This window comes from Mytilus californianus, unplaced genomic scaffold (genome assembly GCF_021869535.1).
Source record: "Mytilus californianus isolate M0D057914Y unplaced genomic scaffold, xbMytCali1.0.p SCAF_9, whole genome shotgun sequence".
Taxonomy (NCBI): domain Eukaryota; kingdom Metazoa; phylum Mollusca; class Bivalvia; order Mytilida; family Mytilidae; genus Mytilus; species Mytilus californianus.
This window is the reverse complement of record NW_026262745.1, coordinates 82,581,318-82,604,315: the sequence shown is the minus strand read 5'-3', so window position 1 is coordinate 82,604,315 and position 22,998 is coordinate 82,581,318. Positions and strand designations below refer to the sequence as shown.

The 22,998-nt window shown below is 32.5% G+C and overlaps 1 protein-coding gene across 2 annotated transcripts in view; it reads left to right on the top strand.

Annotated features, from left to right (window-relative positions):
* Positions 1–22,998, top strand: part of LOC127716486 (minichromosome maintenance domain-containing protein 2-like) — a 113,728-nt gene that overhangs the window by 26,758 nt on the left and 63,972 nt on the right. For both annotated transcript variants that reach the window (XM_052222711.1, XM_052222712.1), the window contains exons 7-9: positions 10,698–10,751; positions 16,432–16,511; positions 18,375–18,549. In XM_052222711.1, the coding sequence (XP_052078671.1) occupies positions 10,698–10,751; positions 16,432–16,511; positions 18,375–18,549 (309 nt within the window). The remainder of the gene's footprint in view (positions 1–10,697; positions 10,752–16,431; positions 16,512–18,374; positions 18,550–22,998) is intronic.

Sequence of the window (22,998 nt, the reverse complement as noted above, 5' to 3'; positions counted from 1 at the left end):
TATGTACTAATGAACAATACGTCATAAGGCTAGATTGCAGGATTCAGAAGATGAAGAAAAAACACTTTTAAGCTGTTTAAAGTTGATGAAAGTGTTAGTGCAACAAACAAACATATTGGTTTCAAGAAAAAGTTTTTTCTATTATGTTCATCATCAAATAAACTACTTTATCTGTATTCAAAAAGTTATTCTAAAGAAAAAGAAATAAAAAAAAGGAAGACTTTCTTTCACTTTAGCCCTATACTTTTAGAAGAATTTCTCAGTTTTTTATGTTTGCTTTTGGCAAGCCAGAGCACCTGATAGCTTGGTACATGTATATATGAAATTCTTTATGTTTAGATAATGAAAAAAAATGATGACATGTTTATATATTGTTGAGAAATGTTTTTTTTCATTCCAACTAAAAAATACATTATTCTTGTCAAAAAAATTACCTTATCACCTATTGAAAATGTGTGTTCAAGGACTTAACTTGAAATCAATAAATTTCTTCAGGGATTTTATTTCCACTACAACTTTACTGAATGCTTATGAATTTATATCAAAACTTTCACCAGCTAAACAAAACAAAAGTACTTACAGACATAGTAGTCTTAAATGGGGAATTTATTGTTGGCATGCAACTTCTGTCGCAGAAAGTTCCACATAGAGATAGTGATCCAGCGGCGGCAGGGGCGTTAACTATATATAGATGCCTTATGATATGAAGTTTGCGTCTGTCATATGTCCATTGTCCTTGACTTTATTTTCATGGTTCAGTGACTACTTGAAAAAAAAAATAAAGATTTTTTGTAATGTTAATTTCTCTCTTATTATGAATTATAAATAATAGGATAACTATATTTGGTATGTGCATACCTTGCAAGGTCCTCATGCCTGTCAGACAGTTTTCACTTGACCTCGACCTCATTTCGGGGATCAGTGAACAAAGTTGAGTTTTTCGTGGTCAAGTCCATATCTCAGATGCTATAAGCAATAGGTCTACTATATATGGTATATGTAATAATTGTAAGGCGTACATGTCCAACTAGCAGGTGCCATCTGACCTTGACCTCATTTTCATGGTTCAGTGGAAAGTTAAGTTTTTTTGTTTTGGTCTGTTTTTCTAATACTGTATGCAATAGGTCAACTATATGATGAAGACATAAACTTTCAATCAGTTTAATTGAGGTCTAGAGCTGGCATGTCAGTAACTGCTAGTAGTCCTTTGTTCATTTATGTATCATTGTCATTTTGCTTAGTTTCTTTTGTTACCTATTCTGACATCGGACTCGGACTTCTTTTAAACTGAGTTTTACTGTGCGTATTGCTATGTGTTTCTTTATTCTACATTGGCTAGAGGTATAGAGGGAGGGTTGAGATCTCACAAAACATGTGTTTAACCCCGCCGCATTTTTGCGCCTGTCCCAAGTCAGGAGCCTCTGGCCTTTGTTAGTCTTGTATGTTTTTTAATTTTAGTTCATTTATATGTTTTGGAGTTTAGTATGACGTCCTTTTTCACTGAACTAGTACACAATTTTATTTAGGGGCCAGCTGAGGACCACCTCCTGGTGGGTTTTTTTCTCGCTGCGTTGAAGACCCGTTGGTGGCCTTCGGCTGTTGTCTGCTCTTTGGTCGGGTTGTTGTCTCTTTGACATATTCCCCATTTCCATTCTCAATTTTATTTTATATATGGCGTATTGAAATATTTTACGATTAACATGTCAGTCTGGCAGGTTTTAAATGACCTTGACCTCATTTTCACAGTTCATTGCTCAATGTTAAGTTTTTGTGTTTTGGTCTGTTTTTCTAATACTGTATGCAATAGGTCAACTATATTTGGTGTATGGAATGATTGTTAACTTAGGTGTATATGTCTTTCTGGCAGGTATCATCTGACCTTGGCCTCATTTTCATGGTTCATTGGTCAATGTTTAGGTTTTTTGGTTATTTTTATTTCTTAGATACTTTAAGCAATAGGTCAACTATATTTGATGCATTGGAAGATTTTAAGGTCTGTTTTGCAGGGTTCATTTGACCTTGACCTCATTTTCTAGTTCATTGGTCAATATAAAATTTCCATGGTTTGGTCTGTTTCTTTTAAACTATAAGCAATAGTTCGTCTATATTCGGTGTATGGAATGATTGTATTAAAGGTGTACATGTATTTCCGGCTTGGTTTATCTGACCTTGACCTCATTCTCATAAATGTTAATGTGATACTTGTAGTAAAACTTAATATTTAGGGCTATCAACATAAAATCAATGGTCAGTATAGTAGGCGAGACATTTTAGCATGTGCACTCTTGTTTTATTAGTTGTTATTGGCTTTGAACTAGCTGTCGGTAACTGTGAGTTCTCTCAGATCTGTATTTGGTGTCTTTTTCTTGTGGGGATGTATAAGTACCCTGCCACGTCCACTCTGTGTTTTTGTTAGATGTATTTCTACTTTGTATCCATCTGATGAGGTGATCCCTTTTCAACTGATTTTTATAGTCTGTTCTTATGTTGTACTGTTACACCACTGTCCCAGGTTAGGGGAGGGTTGGCGTCTTCAAACTAGTGTAACCCCGCCACATTCTGTATGTGGCTGTCCCGTCATCAGCCTGTAATTCAGTGGTTGTCAATTGTTGATGTATATCATATTTGTTTTTCATTCATTATTTTGTACATATATCAGGCCGTTGATTTTCTCGTTTGAATTGTTTTACATTTGTCATTTCGGGTTTTTTTATAGCTGACTGTGCGGTGTGGGTTTTGATTGTTGCTGAAGGCCGCACAGGGACCTATAGTTGTTAATTTCTGTGTCATTTAGTCTCTTGTTGAGAGTTGTCATATTGGCAGTCATACCACATCTCCTTATTTTTATATAGTAACACAAGGATAAATCAAAGCAAAATAATGTTCCAATAAGGTTTACAGTGTTATGCAGAATATTCGTCACATATAGTTTTTTTTCCCATTGCCCATAAAACTAAGTACTTTCAAAAAAATATTGGGAGATTAATTTTTGGAGGAATTTAATCAACTTGGTATCAATAGAAACAGAATTGACAAAGGTTTATATGTTTATTTTGTTGTATTTTTATGAGAAGCATATTCCTTTTCTGATGATATCAAACACAAATATTACTTTTGTCAGCAAATTGCTATATATTTCAACCAAATTGAATTATAAAAAATAATTTTACATGATAACATCAGGATAAAACAAAACAAAACACAATAGAACCCAAAGTTAAGATTAAATAGATAAATACACTTCAAACATTTCTTTCTTTTTCAACTCATAGTTTGTTAAAATCCAACTATACATGTGTTCAAAATTTTTTTTTTTTTCAATAAATCAAAAAAAAATTCGTAAGGGTTCCACGGAACCCAGTGTCTCGCCTATTTTTGCTGTTAATCGCAGGCTCAACAAAAATGAGGAAAAAAAATTTAAAATATTCCTCTCGATACTATCTTTTGATTGTAAGAAGCTTCTGTCCAAGTTTAGTAAAAATCCAGGATAGTTTATGAATCTAATAAATGTTTTAAAAACTTTAACTGCAGACTGTATTTAATGTTAACTGGAAGAAAAACTAAGTCCATTTATAAGTAAAATACGGAAAAAAAGGAACAAAATTTCCTTCTAGATACTAGCTTTTGATCATAAACAAGCTTCTGTCCATGTTTGGTACAAATCCAGGATAGTTTAAGAAAGTTATTTAAATTTTAAAAACTTTAACCACAGAGTGAATGTAATATTTCCTGGCAGAAAAACTAAGTCCATTTATAAGTAAAATACGGAAAAAATAGATTTTTTTTTTTACAAAATTAACTTCTGGATACTATCTTATGATCATAAACAAGCTTCTGTCCTAGATTGGTAGAAATCCAGGATAGTTTAAGAAAGTTATTAAAATTTTGAAAACTTTAACCATAGAGTGAATGTAATGTTTCCTGGCAGAAAAACTTAAGTCCATTTAGAGGTAAATTACGGAAAAAATGGATTTTTTTTTTTTACAAAATTTACTTCTGGATTCTATCTTATGATCATAAACAAGCTTCTGTCCTAGTTTGGTAGAAATCCAGGATAGTTTAAGAAAGTTATTAAAATTTCAAAAACTTTAACCACAGAGTGAATATTTGTGGACGCCCCCGCCGCCGCCGACGGAATGTAGGATCAGTATGTCTCGCTTTTCCGACAAAAGTCGAAGGCTCGACAAAAACTGTTGACAGTTATGATTTTTCTACTCTCTACACTACACTTCCACACAATCTTATCAAGAAAAAGTTTTCATATTTAATTACTGTGACTTGACTATAGGTGTTGGTGTTTACCTTTACCTAATGTTCAACCAGATTGTAAAATTGACAAAACAATTTGGACATTTCATTCAATTGACCAGTTGGTATTGTTAAGAGTTGACAATAGGTAATCACTCATGCATTTACAGTCTACCTTGATGCTGTCCCATCACTTTACCTTGTGAAATAACATAACATGCCTACAGTTTAAATAAGTATATATGGTATGAAAAAAGCTAGAATATGGCCGCAATATGCAAAATATTCCATGTTCTAATATTTGCTAAAGACTGCAGATTTTTTTTTAATATCATTTCCCCATGTTTTTCTTTAGAGAATCCTAAAATAAGTAAAGGGAATACACAATGTAATTACAGTCTTTTTCATTGAAATGAATGTATTCCTTGAAGTAATTGGCCATACAATTTCCAAAGAAACACAACATTTAGAAGAAAAAGAAGAGATTTTTATTTTACTGTCATTTCAAATTTCAAGAGTGAGCAAGCCAGAACAAGAATATATAAATGTTTTTTTTCTTTCAGAGTATTAACTTTCATGTCATATAATGCACTACATTTCCTCTTAATGTTTTCATATTCAAATACTATGATTGCTTGGATTTCTTTTATATTGTTGAAAAAGACCTCTTTTATTTCATTCGCTCTTTCTAATGGGAGATAACTCAAAAGATTTATTTTTTTACTTTCGTGGAAATCTTAATAATTTGTATATCCACAGTATTCTGTTTAATTTCGCATGATATATATATCCCAATAAAACAGACGCAGAGTCTTTATATTAGATCCAGAATTTTGTAATTTTTGATCATTTCCAATATCACATTGAATATAATTATCCTCACTTTACAAATTTTTTGGAATATTTTATTTATATTTTACACTATATCACTTAATTTTATATTTCCAATATCACATTAAAAATTGTTATCCTCACGTAATGAATTTTTTGGAATATTTTACTTTTATTATTCACTTTATCACTTAAGATATGACTATATCCACTGTATTCACATTTTATTTCATTTCCATGATATATATATCCCATTTAAACAGATGAATCATCTTCATATATTTAGATCCAGAATTTTATAATGATTATTTCCAAAATCACATTTAAACATTTAAAGACACAGAAACATATTGGTTGAACTTATTTCTCCTACTTGGTTCAAGCAGGAACATATATATTGACGGGACTTGACACTACCTGATTGTAGTCGATTTTATCGTCGTGCCATAGTTAATAAAGGTACGACACAGAAACGGACATGTGTTAAAAACGGACTCGCTATTATCCTAATAATTTCTGATATTATCAATAAAATGTCATTCAAACTAGTTTTATAGTGATGCTAGTGTATCAAACTTGTATTCTGTCACTTCAAATATGTTAAAATCGCAAGCATTTCATCACAGAATAGTGCAGAATTCAAACAAGGTAATAAAAAAATGGCTGCCATTGCTGCGATGATTTTTAAATTCCCAAACTATTATAAAACACTTCACATCAAACAAATCAATCTTATTTTGGTAATTTTTATATGACAAAATATATCTACTAAATGATAAAACTTGTATTTATTTACAATTAGAGTTATGTGGTTTATTTGTTGAGCATTTCTGGTAGTTTTTCAGTCAGACGCTACCAAAATCCGTAAATCTCGGGAAGTCTCGGGGAGTCCGAGATTTTATCAATTTTATACTGAAAAACGTATCAGATTCATTTCCCGTTAGATATACTGTTCCCAGGTTCAAGTTTTGAATTTTTTAACTTTTAGAATAACTAAATCCCATCTTATAAAAAGTGAATTTCCTTGAGTGAACAGTTTTTTTATGCACAAAAATCCTAATAGATATCAAAGAAAAACACTGCAAGTATACTCCAAAATAATTTTGACTTTTACATGTACATCATCATGTGAAAGCCACACAAAACATTTTGAATGAATTATTTCCTCCTTGATACATTCATGACAATCCATTCACATTTTACTAGTAAGAAGCAAAATTAAATGCATCTAAGAATTGAATTCAAATAAAATAAATCCCAATATTTTATGCAAATTGATTTCAATAGATTTCAAGCACTGCGAATAAAAATCCAAAATGAAAAATTTGAAGGGACATATGAAGAAACACATAACATATCCATCTGAAAACACTTGAATCAAAATAGCTATTTCTTGTTTCACTGACAACTGGACAATACTATGTATAAGGGTTAAAAATTTAAAGATTCATTTATTATGTAAAAACAGGTTTAATTTTCATACATATTAAAATGCAGTTCCGAAAATCTTTCACTGATTTAAGTTATTGGGTCAAAATTAGATTAATCATCTATATTGGGGGCTTAAAACAATGAAAACCAATAATGTTTTCTTCCCTATCAATTTTATAATAGAATAACCCTAGGTGAAGAAAAACTTCAGGAAAAAAGCATGCTGTAAGGTTGGGTTAGGTGAATAAAAATCAGTACAAGTAGCATCAAGGTAGACTCAACTCTTAACAACACCAACTGGTCAATTGTATTGTCAAAAATCTGGTTGAACAATAGGTAAAGGTAAACAGCAACACCCATAATCAAGTCACAGTAAATGGTCTTTTGAAAAATCTCATTGCAAATTTATTTGCTGTAACTCGTTTAAAGCCTTTTTCTGTAATGAAAAAGGAAAGTATGCTAGATACACTTACTGGAAATGTGAAGATATGATTGAAGCTTTAAATTTTCTCCTGGACAACGTATATGTACGTTTCTGGCGATAAAATGTATCAACAGGTAGTAGGTATTCCTATGGGCACTAACTGTGCCCCTTTAATAGCAGATTTATTCCTGTATTGCTATGAATCTCAGTTTATGACCAAACTCAGTAAAGACACGTCATTGTTACATTTGGTTGATACATTCAACAATACCTACCGTTATCTTGAAAAAGACTTGATGATATTTTTTGTTAAATAATCAAGAGTTCTCTAAATATACTACAGAAATTTATCCAGAGGAACTTACTTTAAATAAATCTAACATAAACAGCAGTAATTGTCCTTTTCTAGATTTAGACATTTCAATTTTTGAAGGGAAACTCCATACTAAAATTTACAACAAAAGAGACAATTTTTCATTCCCTATTGTTAATTTTCCCTATTTAGACAGCAATGTTCCTTTGGCTCCATCATACGGTGTTTATATATCCCAACTAGTTCATTATGCCCGTGTGTGTAGTGATGTCATAGATTTTAATGAATGTAATCAATCCATCACTGGTAAATTATTAAGTCAGGGATTTCGTTACCATAAATTGCTTAAAACTTTTACTAAATTCTTTCATAGATACAAAGATTTGATTAGTAAATTTGGCTGTACCTGTAGAAAACTTACTAAAAATGGTATTTCACATCCTAAATTTTATGGTTATATTGTACTAAAAGCGCGGAAATCACTATGTGATCCATGTAAACTCATCGAGCCTTTAAACAAACTTATTAGTAAAGGTTATCTTACCAATGCAATGTTGTAATTAGATCTTTGAATATAGTTTACATTGGCACAATGATCAATTTTGTCATCAGTAAATTAAAACATAACTAAATTTGTATTCTTTTTAAACGTTTTTTTGGAATGTATAAATACACATCCACGTTCATTTTCTATTTAGAGATTACTCTATCTATATATTACATTATACATAATTATTAACAGGTTAACTCCTAACTATCCTACTGCCTGTCCTTACTTTTATTTTGGCATTGCACAAGTTGTCTTCTTTGACTGTCCATGACGTTAAAACACTGAATCCCTGGGATGTGTTTTAGTTGATTTTAGTCTCTGATGCATGATTTTTTATTATCAATTGTTTTTGGCTTTTAACTAGCTTTCAGTAACTGCGAGTACCCTCAAATTGTACTTTCGTGTTAATTTGACCTGTTGATAAAATTTTAAATTAATTTTGTTATTTAATGTTTACTTATTCAGTGTTATATCTAGTCTCACTATTTTTAATATATACCACCTTTGATAAGTGTGTAGTATGATGATAAATTATCACTTTTGTTCTCGTACTAGGAACAACAAAAATTATTTCCGTACTCCATGTATTACTTACAACAAAATTATTTTTATTTACCTGTTTACGTTATTTTATTTGGCAGCATTTTGTCCAAGGTTATGGTTGTCTTTCTGATATTGTTGTACATCTAACCCCGTTGTTTTATTAATTTTGTATTTACATTGTGTCATAGATCAAATGTATTCGTTCAGTGTATGTTCACTTGTTTTTGTTACTCTTTAAATACAAACATAACAAAATCCATGATTTTCAGTCAGTCCAAACAAAATGGTGAAACATCACATATTTACTATGAGAATGAAGCCATAAAGAGCGTATCAGAATATTCATTTTTGGGAATGTTGACAAAATGTAATGGAAATTTATCACAAAGTACTTTAGAGCTGACAAAAAAGGCAAAACAAGTATTTTTGGCAATAAAATCCTATACTAAATCATTGAATAATCTACCTATAAAAGTAGCAAATAATCTTTTTGATTCTTTAGTGAAACCAATTATGACCTATAATTCAGAAGTAACATATTTGGATACATATATTTCTTTTCATAGAGCCAAAAACAGAACCTTATCTTCAGGAAAACAAATTAATCAACTTGATTTTACAGACAAAGCCCCTATTGAAAATATGCATCTTAAATTTTGTAAATCTACTCTAGGAATAAGAAAAAATGCATCCAATTTAGGAGCAAGAGTTGAATTAGGAAGATTGCCTATAGAATGTTTTATTAAAACACAAACCCTTTTATATTTAGCTAGACTATATAATAATAATATTAATCCATTGATAAAGGAAGCTTTTTCTCTAGCACAGTCTCAAGATTTGACTGGAACTTATTCATGGTATACATATGCAAAAAATATTGTTGAAGAGACTTATATTGACCTTAATATTCTTTCTACTTGTAAGGACATAAAGATGTAAATAAAATAAAAAAAGATATAAAGTTTAAAATGAAAAATAGATATGAAGATTTATTTGAAAAAACAAATTTTGAAACATTGATGATAAAAGTAAACTTTATCTATATAAAAAACTTAAAAAAGATTGCAAACTAATTTTCAGATAAGGAGATTGATCACTAAATTTAGACTAAGTGATCACTCCCTCTTAATTGAAAAGGGGAGATTTTCAAAGTGCGAAGGTCAGTTTGCTGATGTGCTATGGTCTATTTGATGTGTGATGGCTAGTTTAATATCTATAGATGTGCAGTTACGAGAAGATTTTTTTAATAGTTAGTATATAATTCTACATTCATTTTTGTCTATGTCTGTCCTTAATTTCAGTTGCATACTAAATAAGAGATCGTCCTCATTGATTTTTCTGCATGTGGACATAATTCTGCGTTAAGGTTTTATCTTTACTTTGTTCCTCTCATGGGTTCTTCGTTTACCATAATATGATAATACGGAGAGTCTGTCAGTGGACCCGTATGTATTGAGAGAATGCAACGCTAAATCGCATGTAAAAGGAACTTTTTGTAGATTTAAAAAAAAAAACACTACCCGTTTGTAAGCCCTCATCAACATAAAAACCTCGAAAACTGCTTCTAAAATACAAATTGACTTCTACATCGACATGAAAAGCATTGAAAATGTGTTTGTGTAGACCATCTCACTTCAGAGTTACCATCATTGCACTTCGGTGTAGCTATCAACAAGATAGCATCACAATGAAACCATTGCACTTCAGTGTGATAAAAAACGCACTTCAGTGTCAAACACACAAACGAAATGAGGAGCAAGTGCAGAGAACTAATTTTAATTAGATTGGGGCATACTGTAAACCAACTAATTTTCACGAGCGATTTATTTTCGCGACTTTAGCGATTAGAAAAAAAAAGCGAATATAAATCATCGCAAATATGTAAAACTTGGATGTTTTCTTATTCAAATACATCAAGAAAATTTGAAAATCATGAACTTTAATAGCCGCGAAGTGGACTAGAAAGAGCGAAACACGAAATAAAGTATCCGTGGTTTACAGTATAATGTTCAGTGGTTGACATTTGTTGATGTGGTTCATAAGTGTTTCTCGTTTCTCGTTTCTCGTTTTTAGACAGTTGATTTTCCTGTTTGAATGGTTTTACACTAGTCATTTTTGGGGCCCTTTATAGCTTGCTGTTCGGTGTGAGCCAAGGCTCCGTGTTGAAGGCCGTACTTTGACCTATAATGGTTTACTTTTACAAATTGTAACTTGGATGGAGAGTTGTCTCATTGGCACTCATACCACATCTTCTTATATCTATATATGTAATCTCTAGCCAACACATATACTGTTGGGTAGTCAGTGCATATTTAATACATACTGTGATGACAAATATCTATAACTTTCTCTTTCAGACTGTAAGTCATCACCATGGAGCTTTGTGCTGAACTTAGCCTACTCTTTTGCTGGTAAGTTTTTAAGTTACAATCCAATGGTGCAAATTTTACCTTTTTATAGCAGAGACCATTACAATTTTTCTTTAAACACAGATTTTAATGAGTTTTTCTGGACTGAATATACGCGTAGGCAAAATAACTGTTTGGGAATATTTATACAGTAACCACTTTAGAAACAGCCTTGAAGTTATCAGTATATTCTAGCTATGAAGGCCTTGAAGGATATAGACATATCCCAGGAGAATATCCGAACATTGAAATGAATGGAATAGACAATAATTTCACAATTAATTGCTACAAGACAAGAAAAAACTAACATTCTATTTATAACTTTTTATTTTACATTTTGAATTTCTATTTATACTGTTTTTACTTTCACTTTCATTTTGTAAACAATAACGTCGTCAAGACTACGTTCATTATGACTTTAAATTCTGTGAACCGCACAACCGCAGAATCTGTACTTCAATGTAATTTTTCAATATTGTAATTGTCCTGAAGACGCCACGCTTGTTGGCGAAACATGTTGACCATAATAAATTAATCACCATGCGGTAATTGATGGGTGTTGTTGTCTTTAATGTCGTTTATTTGCTTTTATAGTGAAAGGCAACTGTGAATACCGCGTGGTATCCACCCGCTATTACCCAACCGCAGAATTACTACCTCAGGTGTTGGTTCACCACTTTTTAAATTGAAGTTTACTTTTTTACTGTGAACCCCTGCATCCGTAAGGAGCCACCTTTGCCACACTAGCGTTGTACCTAACAACCACCCAGCATGAACGAGAACACAGACCATTTCGAGGACACGTTATCAACCACAGAGAACGAACAAGATTCCACACAACTGTCAAAGAAAAGAAGAAGAGAAATAGAAGGAACCGCAGAAACAGTACCTCAGGAAGCCCCCAATTTTAGAGTTACTCAAGACAACCTAGCTGAATTTAGGACACTTCGCAAAATCAACATAAAACACGTACGAAGCACACACCATTTAAAATACCTGACCACTTGTTTAGAAAATCGCAACCTGCCGAAATCTTTAAGATTCAACATCAAACCACAAGTTCCAGATACCACACCACGATTTTTAGTACAATGGGAAACCGCACAAATTAACTTCAGTCTTGAATTGGTAAAACAACTTATAGGATACTGGTCAGAAAGATGCAAAACGACTCAGGAACAAATAGATACCGCAGAATCGGACCTCAGAGAGAAGACAGAAGAGGGAGAAATGAACCACATAAACAATCTTATTCAAAAAGTAAGAATTTCAATGGACAAGGAAATGAAAACAGGACCACCACAAAAGAGAAATTAGATAAAAGAAAGAACCGCAAATTTATCAAAAGAAATAAATACAAACAATTGAAAAAATCAACCCAACTAAACTCAGTCGTTAACATTTCAAACCACCCACTATCTAAACCACAATTAGCGTTACTTAATAAAGGACTAGGCTTCTGCCCAACACCACCGAATCTAGACCCTATAAAAACTCTTAGAGACACATACTTATTTAACCGTAAATTAAAATTATTACACCACTTCCAAGGAGAACCATATACACCCACCACAAAACTGTATAAACAACCATCAGGATGGACACCAAAAGCGAATGTAAATAAGGATCTAGACAAATATATAAACGTAATCACAGAAGAGATAACCAACAACCAAACCACCAATACAAACAAACCGCACAGAAACTTGCACCCAGACGAGTTTAAGGCATTAAAGGAACTCCTGAACAACCAGGATATAATAATCAAACCCGCAGACAAAGGAGGAGCCGTCGTAGTTATGAACAAAACCGACTATCTAAATGAAGTATACAGACAACTAAACGATGAAAGTATCTACAAGAAAGTAGAAGACGATCTCAACTCCTAATTTATAAAGAAATTCACGGACTTTCTCAACATAACGAAAAACAAGATGGACAAGAATTTAGAGAAATACCTCATTCCGAAACAATGGAGGACACCGATTTTTTATACACTACCGAAGATCCACAAACCGGGAAATCCGGGAAGACCAATTGTCTCCGCTATAGACGCACCCACATCAAGAATGTCCGAAGTCACAGATGATATACTTAAACCACTAATAAAAAACATTAACTCATACATAAGAGATACTAACGAATTCCTAATGAAAATAAAAAACATAAGCCCAGTACCTGCAAAAGCATTCTAATAACCGCAGATGTTTCGGCACTTTACACATCAATTCCACATAGAGAAGGACTACTCGCCACCAAAGAGATGCTAGACACAAGAGAGGAACAAACAATACCCACCTGGATGGTCTTAAGATGGATACATTTTATACTGACCTGCAACTGCTTCCGATTTGAGAACATTTACTATTTACAAAAACGCGGGACTAGCATGGGCACAAAAATGGCATCTGAGTATGCTATAATATTTATGGACAAATTAGAACGAAATTTTCTCAACACACAACCACACAAACCACTTGTGTGGTATCGATATATCGACGACATCTTTATGTTTTGGATATATCGACGACATCTTTATGTTTTGGCCCCACAATCGCGAGGCATTGGATGCATTCATGTCGGACCTCAACGACACTCGATTAAATTTACTTTCGAAATAAGCGAAACATCGATACTGTTCTTAGACACAAGAGTTATAATAGACAAAGAAGGAAATCTTACAACCACATTGTACAAAAAACCCACCGATGCAAATCTGTACCTACACTACAAGTCATGTCATCCGCTACACCAAAAAAACAGTATACCCTACAGTCAAGCCATAAGGATCAGATGCATATGCAGCACAATAGATGACTACCAGTTACACACACAAAAGATGAAAGAAAACTTTATAAAAAGAGGCTACCCCCCGGAAATCATAGAAAAGGCTATCAAAAATGCAAACGAAAAAGATCGGAACGAACTCTTCACACCAAGAATTGGAACCACAGAAGGAAATGTACAATTCATTATCACCCACCACCCATACAACCCAACAATAAGAAAAATTATCAACCAACGGAAAGGCATCCTAGAAAGATCACCTGAAACATACCATATGTCCCGTATGAAATTTGATGTAACCACACGTAAAACCACCAGCCTACGCCAATTATTAGTTAACACAGACATAAAACCGCCAAACCCAAAAGGAAACCGGCCGTGCGGCCGGAATTGCCATATCTGCACAAAGATGACCCATTCAACAGAAATAAAAAGCCACTCAAACGGAAAAACAATTAAAATCACGGAACCGATCACATGCTTAACCACCAGCGTTATATATATAATCAAATGCAAAAAATGCAGCAAACAATATATAGGTCAAACAGGGAACACCATTTGTGAGAAATTTTACGGGCACATGAATGACATCAAAAATAAAAACGAACATAAACCCGTTTCGAAGCATTTTAGCGCAGAAGGTCACAATACAAACGAAGTAACAATAACAGGCATCAAAACCACCGTTGCCAACGTCAACATACGACTACGCACAGAAGAAGCATATATTCACTACTTGAGTACGCAATCGCCGTGGGGACTTAACATAAGAAGATAATGGCAAAAACGAAAACAACTCCACGTAAACCGCAAGAACCGCTTTCCTTAAACTGTACCCGATGCCAAAAGAACTACAAGAATGTGAGCAGTTTAAGAAGACATTTTAATACATACCACAGACCGACAGTAACCAATTTTTCATGTTCCTGGTGCAACAAGTCCTTTATTAGGAGGGACTCGGCACATAGGCATATGAAAACAGATCACAATATAATCAATTCGAAGGGACTTATAGTAGAGGACAAAACACCACGAGAATTAGCTGAAAAAATCAAGCCGTGGATACCTCCAATTAATCACCATGCGGTAATTGATGGGTGTTGTTGTCTTTAATGTCGTTTATTTGTTTTTATAGTGAAAGGCAACTGTGAATACCGCGTGGTATCCACCCGCTATTACCCAACCGCAGAATTACTACCTCAGGTGTTGGTTCACCACTTTTTAAATTGATGTTTGGGAATATGCGCGTGGACAAAATAATTCTTCTGGAATACCTGTGTACATTCACATGTCAAAAAAATAACTAGCTAGTAACATCATACTGTTTGTTGACGTCTGGAAAATATGGCAGCCGACTCATGAATTGGCTCAAGATTTATAAACTATAATTAAATCTTTGTATTTAGTTCAGTATAATAATACAGTTTGTCCTTTACGAAAAGTAAATATCAAAAATTTTTAAATCTCAAAAAGGTTATATTCTAGCAAGGGTTAATTGGCAGCTGTGATTTACCTGTACACCTGACAGGTAACTAATATTAGACAGCGATCAGTCTTTTTGAAGTTGTTTTTATGTTTGACTGGTTTGCAACTAATTAATTTTAGCAATAAATGATTTAGTTGTCGAAATCAAATCGAAACTAATTAAATTCAAAGCATTTGAAATTATTTGAACTCTGGTGGATACTTGTCTCATTGACAATTATACTATATCTCCTTTTATATTTATGTCATACATGGATTTTACTTATATTTCATGCCTGTTCCAAGCTTATCACAAAATGGTCAGATATCATGAGATGTGGTGAATATTTATCAATTTGCATACAACTTATTGATTGATAAATAAAAAATGGAACAAATCTGTCAGTGGACCTTTATGAGGACTTTTTGTGGATATTGTCTCCTTAAGAATACAGGATTAAGGTGACACGCCGTGCTAAACAAACAGCACCAATCAGTCTAAAATGAATGTTGGGAATGTAAATTGTTAGATGAGTGAAATTTTCATGGAAAATATAGTGAATGATGAATATGATTGATTGATTGATTGGTGTTAACGCCACTTCAAATACTATTGTGCTATTTCGTGGCGGTCAGTTTTTATTGGTGGAGGAGCCAGAGTACCTGGAGAGAAACACTGACCTTTGGTAGGAAAACTGACAATCCTAGTCAATTAAGATTTCAGTGGAGTGCACATGCTCCGTGCGGGATTCGAACTCACAACCTCAGTGTCTGCAGGCTTTTTGTTATTTTACTTTTTTGTAAGAGTTATTTTAAAAATTCTCTTAAACGATCGGACAGATAATGGTGAAATCTGACGCAGTTGTAGAATACAACCTGAGGATGTGCGTTAAGGAATATAGCCCTACTTGAAAAAGGGAATAATCCAAAATTCTTACCTCTATATATTGCAATATGTGGTTATACCGGTAGTTTCTCATAAGCATAACTCAAAAAGGAATACAATTTCAGTTAATAGATATAAGAAGATGTGGTATGAGTGCCAATGAGACAACTCTCCATCCAAGTCAAAATTTATAAAAGTAAACCATTATAGGTCAAAGTACGGTCTTCAACACGGAGCCTTGGCTCACACCGAACAGTAAGCTATAAAGGGCTCCAAAAATTACTAGTGTAAAACCGTTCAAACGGGAAAACAAACGGTATAATCTATATAAAAAACGAGAAACGAGAAACACTTATGAACCACATCAACAAACGACAACTACTGAACATCAGATTCCTGACTTAGGACAGGTGCTAAACATGCTACAAGGAAATAATGGAATTAGTGAGGCTGGTCTGGGGGTATCCTTTTGTGTTATCACTCACAGCTCTGTTTTTTTTCTATCTTTAATAAACCTTGGTTAACTGCTTTTCTTTGATATTACAGATCAGATTTGTCCACCTGGAACATACATCAGATTGAAGATGTGTATACTGTTGAGCTTAGTAACACTATTAGATAAACAGGTAGAATACTATTTTGATGATGTGTAAAGCAATAGAATTGATTAATCAAATTATAAAATACAAATAAATAAATGAATTTGGAAACTTAAAATGTAGGCTTTTTATAATGCCATGTGAAAGACCATTAACAATCTGATTAAAATACAGATCCTATGTCCAAGCTTTGCTTACAAGGATAAAAAACACTTCGTTTTATTTTCTGTTTTAAAGACCTTTCAGGGTCCTCTAGTTTTGTCGGATTAATACACACCTTTAAAAATTTCATTGGCTGATGTAATGATTACTAGAACAAAAAGTTAAATGGAGTGTTATTATGAAAAATAAATTTTCTTTTTATAACAACATGAATAACCCCATATATATGTAGGTAAATACCAGCGACACAGGTCCAGATCCTGTATTGGTCTTGTTATACCTCTGCAAACAAAGAATTTGAGTTGTATTTGATAATTGCCTGTCTATCCTTCTGTCTGTACATGTATCTTGAAAGCACAATTCCTCTTACAGGTTTGATGGATAATGATGAAACTGTACAATGTTTTAGATCATTACCTTAGAATGTGAATTAAGGAATATAATCCCAGTCCAACATGATTAATTGGAGGTAATCAAATTTGCTGAGTGGATGGGAGGGGGTGCCTCTATGTGAGTTCATTTACAGCTCTAGTTTAGAAACTGGAATGAAATATCATTGAATATCATGAAAATTAGACAGAAGCAAATTTACAGTCTAAAGATAAAAATTTAACAAAAACTATTTTCAATTATACTGGGCTTTTAAGTATTTCACTCTAATATTTCTATTACATGTGTAAAAAATTTAAACCTTGAGTTACTGTATCAATTAGGAATTGCATTACATAGAATTATCATTAGACTTCTTTATAAAGTTTGAATAATCCATATTCAAACAGAACTTTATAAAAAATAAAAATGTCTAAACATAATGTTTTTCATTTTTTTTCAAGTTTTACATATGATTTCCAATGTAGCTCACCTGGCCAGGAAGGCCAAGTGAGCTTTTGCCATCGGTTTGCGTCCGTCGTTCGGTGCAAACTTTTTCAAAGATCTTGTCCTCTAAAACCAATGGACCAATTTCATATGACTTCTCAAAGGGGTTATTGTCCTTAAATTACAATATTTACCTTTTTTTTGGCAATATTGGCTATTTATCTTCAAAACTATAATAATAAAGGGAAACTGCATGTAGCAAAAATGACCAGCAGGATAATATCTACTACTAAGTCAACATAGCTGATATTGTCAGATGACTCCTTTAAATTATCAGCAGGACATATTGTCTAACTCCATAGTCTACCCCTTATAGGAGTTATTGTCATCGAAAGATACTTTTTGTCCATTTTTGTGAATTTTTGTGGAAACTATAGTAGATGGAGAGAACCTGTAAAAATTACAAATATGAAAAACAGAACAAGATCTGCTTTTAGGTCAGCATGGCAGAAATTGACAGTTGACTTGTGATAGAAGTAATGTAACCATTGAGTAAAGATTTTTAACCAGTTTGTGTTTCTTTGTGTTCAACTATATAAAATAAAGAGGAACTTTAAATAGCAAAAATTATCTGCAGTACAAGATCTACAAATCAATCAACATTCCTGAAATCATCAGTTGACTTCTTATAGGAGTTATTGCCCTTTTAGGATTATATTAAATTTTTTGGTGTTTCATTTGATTGAAATTATTCAAAATATTCTAATTGCATTGTATCAATTTTATGCAAAATTAGCAGGTTAAAAATACATGCTCCTTGGAGCCTCTAGTTTGGAAAAGTACCAACATATCTTCATGAGTGAAATATGCAATGAAGTATTATCTACAAATTTTATTATTTTCATTTTACAGGAGAGCAGTTACCCCTTACATTTGTTAGCTGTAGGACAGGATACTATCCTTATACACAGGTTATTGATGTATGGTAAACAATTTGCAGTTAAAACATGTAATCATACTTCATCCAATCACATGTCAGGAAAAGTCACATGTGACAAGTATGAAAGTTCCCCATACTTCATTGAGGGTAAGCATTGATAAAAAGAGGTAGGCTTATGCAAACTATAAAGGAATCATTAACTGTCTACTTTACTATGCAAAAAAAGGAAAAGATATGATAAGACTACTGTATTTGTCCATTAAGCTAGAGAAGAAAAATGTCAGATATTAGTAAAGATGTATTTGACTTTTCTCAATTTAAATTGTTTGTTATTTGAAACTGTTCACATTCCTACTCCTAAACCATAAAGGAGGAGGTATGATAAGAGCAAATCTGTCCAAAAATAGTAAATTTAATATCCCCCACGTGTCGCACCATGTGGCATATGGTACTGGTCTCTGTGCGTCTGTCCATCCGTCCAAAACAAGAGTAATGCTCATAGATTGTTTGATATAAAACTTTCATACTTGGTAGTATTATTTATCGTTATATTCTCTCAACCATGCTGGATTGTCAGTTTGAACTGTAACTTTTTACAGGAGTTGTGGCACTTTGTCCTTTTTAGCTCACCTGGCCCGAAGGACCAAGTAAGCTTTTCTCATCACTTGGTGTCCGTCGTCGTTGTCCGTCGACGTCGTCGTCGATCGTCGTCGTTAACTTTTTACATTTTGAACTTCTTCTAGAGAACCACTGAATGGAATGAAACCAAACATGGCATGAATGTTCCTTATGAGGTGCTGACCAAGTGTTGTTACTTTGATGCCGATCCATCATCCAAGATGGCCGCCAGCGGGGGACTTAGTTTAACATAGGACCCTATGGGAAATACATACAAATGTCTTCTTTTAGAGAACCACTGAATGGAATGAAACCAAACATGGCATGAATGTTCCTTATAAGGTGCTGACCACGTGTTGTTACTTTGAAGCTGATCCATCATCCAAGATGGCTGCCAGTAGGGAACTTAGTTTAACATAGGGAAATGAATTATTTATAAAAGAACAGGTTGATATAATCTTGACACTTGAGTGCAGAAAAGTCACTTGCTATGTGACATCATAAACATGAGGAATTTGACACATATGGCCATTTTACACATAGATTTTGATGAAAATAGATATGACTCAAGGACTAACCCAAAAGGATATTTTACACATAAGCATCTTTGTAAAATACATCTTGTAGCAAAATATCTTTTAGCTCATATCCAAATATTAATGACAAGATCTCAGATATAGGAAGATGTGGTATGAGTGCCAATTGGACAACTCTCCATCCAAGTAACAATTTATAAAAGTTAACCATCATAGGTCAAGGTACGGCCTTCAACACGGAGCATTGGCTCACACCGAACAGCAAGCTATAAAGGGCCCCAAAAATTACTAGTGTAAAACCATTCAAACGGGAAAACCAACGGTCTAATCTATATAAAAACGAGAAACAAGAATAAATTACATAAACAGACGACAACTACTGTACATCAGGTTCCTGACTTAGGACAGGTGCAAACATTTGCAGCGGGATTAAACGTTTTAATGGTACCAAAACTTCTCCCTTTTTCTGAAACAATAGTATAACATCACAACATAGAAAGACACACTATAAAATATCAATTGGAAGGCTTAACTCAATCAAAAAACGTAAATTAACACACAATGAACGAATAACTTTGATCTGTGATACCTGAATGCAAATACATAGTTAATAAAAATTATAAGGGATAAATAACTAAGGTCCAAAGTAAATAAACAGGTTGAAACAAAGTTAAAGTATGATACCACTGTGAAATGCTAAACAATATTTAGAAAATCATCACTTTTGAAAAAATCTGCGTCATATTATACACAGGTAAATGAAAATAATTTTGTATATATATATATTTTTTTTTTTATTAAGTGAAATTCTTTAATTAGATAATCATCTATTTTTATTAAAGTATATATTTCATTACATTTTCATTTATACATTGTGTAGATAAAAGTTGTTGACATTTTATAGATAAGCAACAAATCTATATTAGTTTGTGACAAATGAAAGAAAAAATATTTGGAACTATTAATTATATTTGATTGTAATTTGAAAATAGATATACATTGTATTACATCATATCTAATTTTAGAGAACTATTAATCATATCTAATGTTAGAGTGTTATAGGTTTTCCTCACTTTTTTCATCATGCTTGAAGATATTGATTGACAATTGGTATATAGTTTTATCATGACAAGTTACAGATCAAGTTCAAATTTTTGTTTCAGTCTGATAGTTTTGTGCAGAGTTATGGTCCTTGGACTTGAAAAAATTCACTCATATATTCAGTTTTCCACACTGTTTTTAGTCATGCTTGAAGATATTGACTTGATATTTTCTTTTTGTATACACCATGACAAGTTATAGAACAAGTTAGCATTTTATTCCAGTATAATGAATTTTTACCCGGTAGGGGACTATGTATTGCCATGCAATACTCTCAGAATGCTTGTTATTTTTTAGTTTAAGGCCAAAAAAGGTGACCTTACCATATCTTTCTTTTTCTCGATTGTCATGATGAGACCTCTAGTGGAAAGTAAAATAACAAAAATACCGAACTCCAAGGAAAATTCAAAACGGAAAGTGCTTTATCAAATGGCAAAATCAAAACTCAAACACATCAAACAAATGGAAAACAACTGTCATATTCCTGACTTGGTACAGACATTTCCTTATGTAGAAAATGGTCGATTAAACCTGGTTTTATAGCTAGCTAAACCTCTCACTTGTATGACAGTCACATAGAATTCCATTACTGTAAACAGGGAAATTTTCGTGGCAGTTTTATTTTCACTATTTTTGCGGTAAGAGTAGAAACGCGAAAATAAAACTTATTAGAATAATGAAGCAATCTATGAACGTATACTAATAGGAGTATTATTACACGGCCAATTTATAACAATGTTTATTTTTTCAGAGAACAGATATAAAAATTAAAATTTTATTTCTAAACGAAAGGCAGTGTTAGAAATCAAGACTTTTAACTCATGACAGTCGAATAAAAATGAAATTTATTTTGAGCAAGCGGAAATGATTGATATTGTTATATAAACAACACTCTGGACAGTTAGGTAAATGACACATTCAATCATTTTTAAAATTATTACCACATTATATCTGCTACACTGATTAATATGATCAAACGATTGATTAATTAGCCGTAATCTTCACAGCTTCTAATTTGCTCTTTTTAAAGCTATTCTTTTATGTTCATTGTGTACGTGTTTTTACAAGCAAACATAAAGGTATAGTGGTTAAATAATACTTGATATATGTCAAATAAGTTGAAATCTACATGGACATTCAGGAACTAAAGAAAACTGTTCACATTGTTAACACAAAATGGTTTTTTGATTGATTTTCAACACGTGCTTTATGATACATGTACAAGTATACCGTTTTTAAAATCATTTACTAAAATTTGTACAGGTGTAATACCACCAAATCATAGTACGTCACATCCGGTTGCATATGAAAATAGATCGAAAAAAAATATTCCCTTGAATTTGACAGTTGTAGGTAATTGATCCTACGTTTCATTGCAGTAAAACATTTCTGGGTCATAAACATATAACTTGGGTATTTCAAAGCCTCATTATTTTTTTATTTGGGGTTTCTATAGAATATTTTGGAAACTTGAGGTTACATGGTTACTAAAGCTTGTACACAGGTTAAAAAAGGGGGAAAATTTGATTGGTTAACTTCCAGTGATGGTTATTTTCTTATATGCAATGAAATGTTATGTGAAATTTTTTCTATAGTACTGGACAGGATAAAACTTTACTCATGCCAAGTATTTCTTTATTTGAAACAAAAATAAATTCTGCACAATTTTTTGAAAAGTGGAAATTTAACAAAGACTAATAGGGGAACATCAATGGTGGTATTACACCTGTATACAGGATTCCTACAAATTGCGAATTCAAGACTGCGGGAATTAAGATTCAGTATGTTAATCGCGAATTAAAGACGGTGCCAAAATTTCCCTGTTTACAGTAAACCATAGGTGGACCTATTTATATACATATATATATATATAAACACCTTATAAGATTGTTATAGTTTAATTTAAGTAGACTGATATATGATTCATTCAACATCACAATCATATTTACTGATGAAGGATATCTGTTATCCGAAATATTTATAAATAATTACATTTATAGTTCCTTTTTTTGTTATTGGTGTTGTTGTGTACACTTTTTAGGCATTTATATGATTTATTTATTGTGTACATGTATCGTTACTCGTAACGATCCAGCGCCCTCGTGGGAAAAATCGTTGACTATTATTCAGACGTTTCATATATATATATATATATATATATATATATACACAAGTCTAAATTGAAAACAACGTTCAATATATATATATATATATATATATATATATATATATATATTAATAAGTATCCTGAAAACTTTTCAGATCCATCAACTCTTAATTATAAATATTTTTTTTTCAAGGCAGTTTATAAATATTCTAAAGCCTGGTATTTCTTAATCAT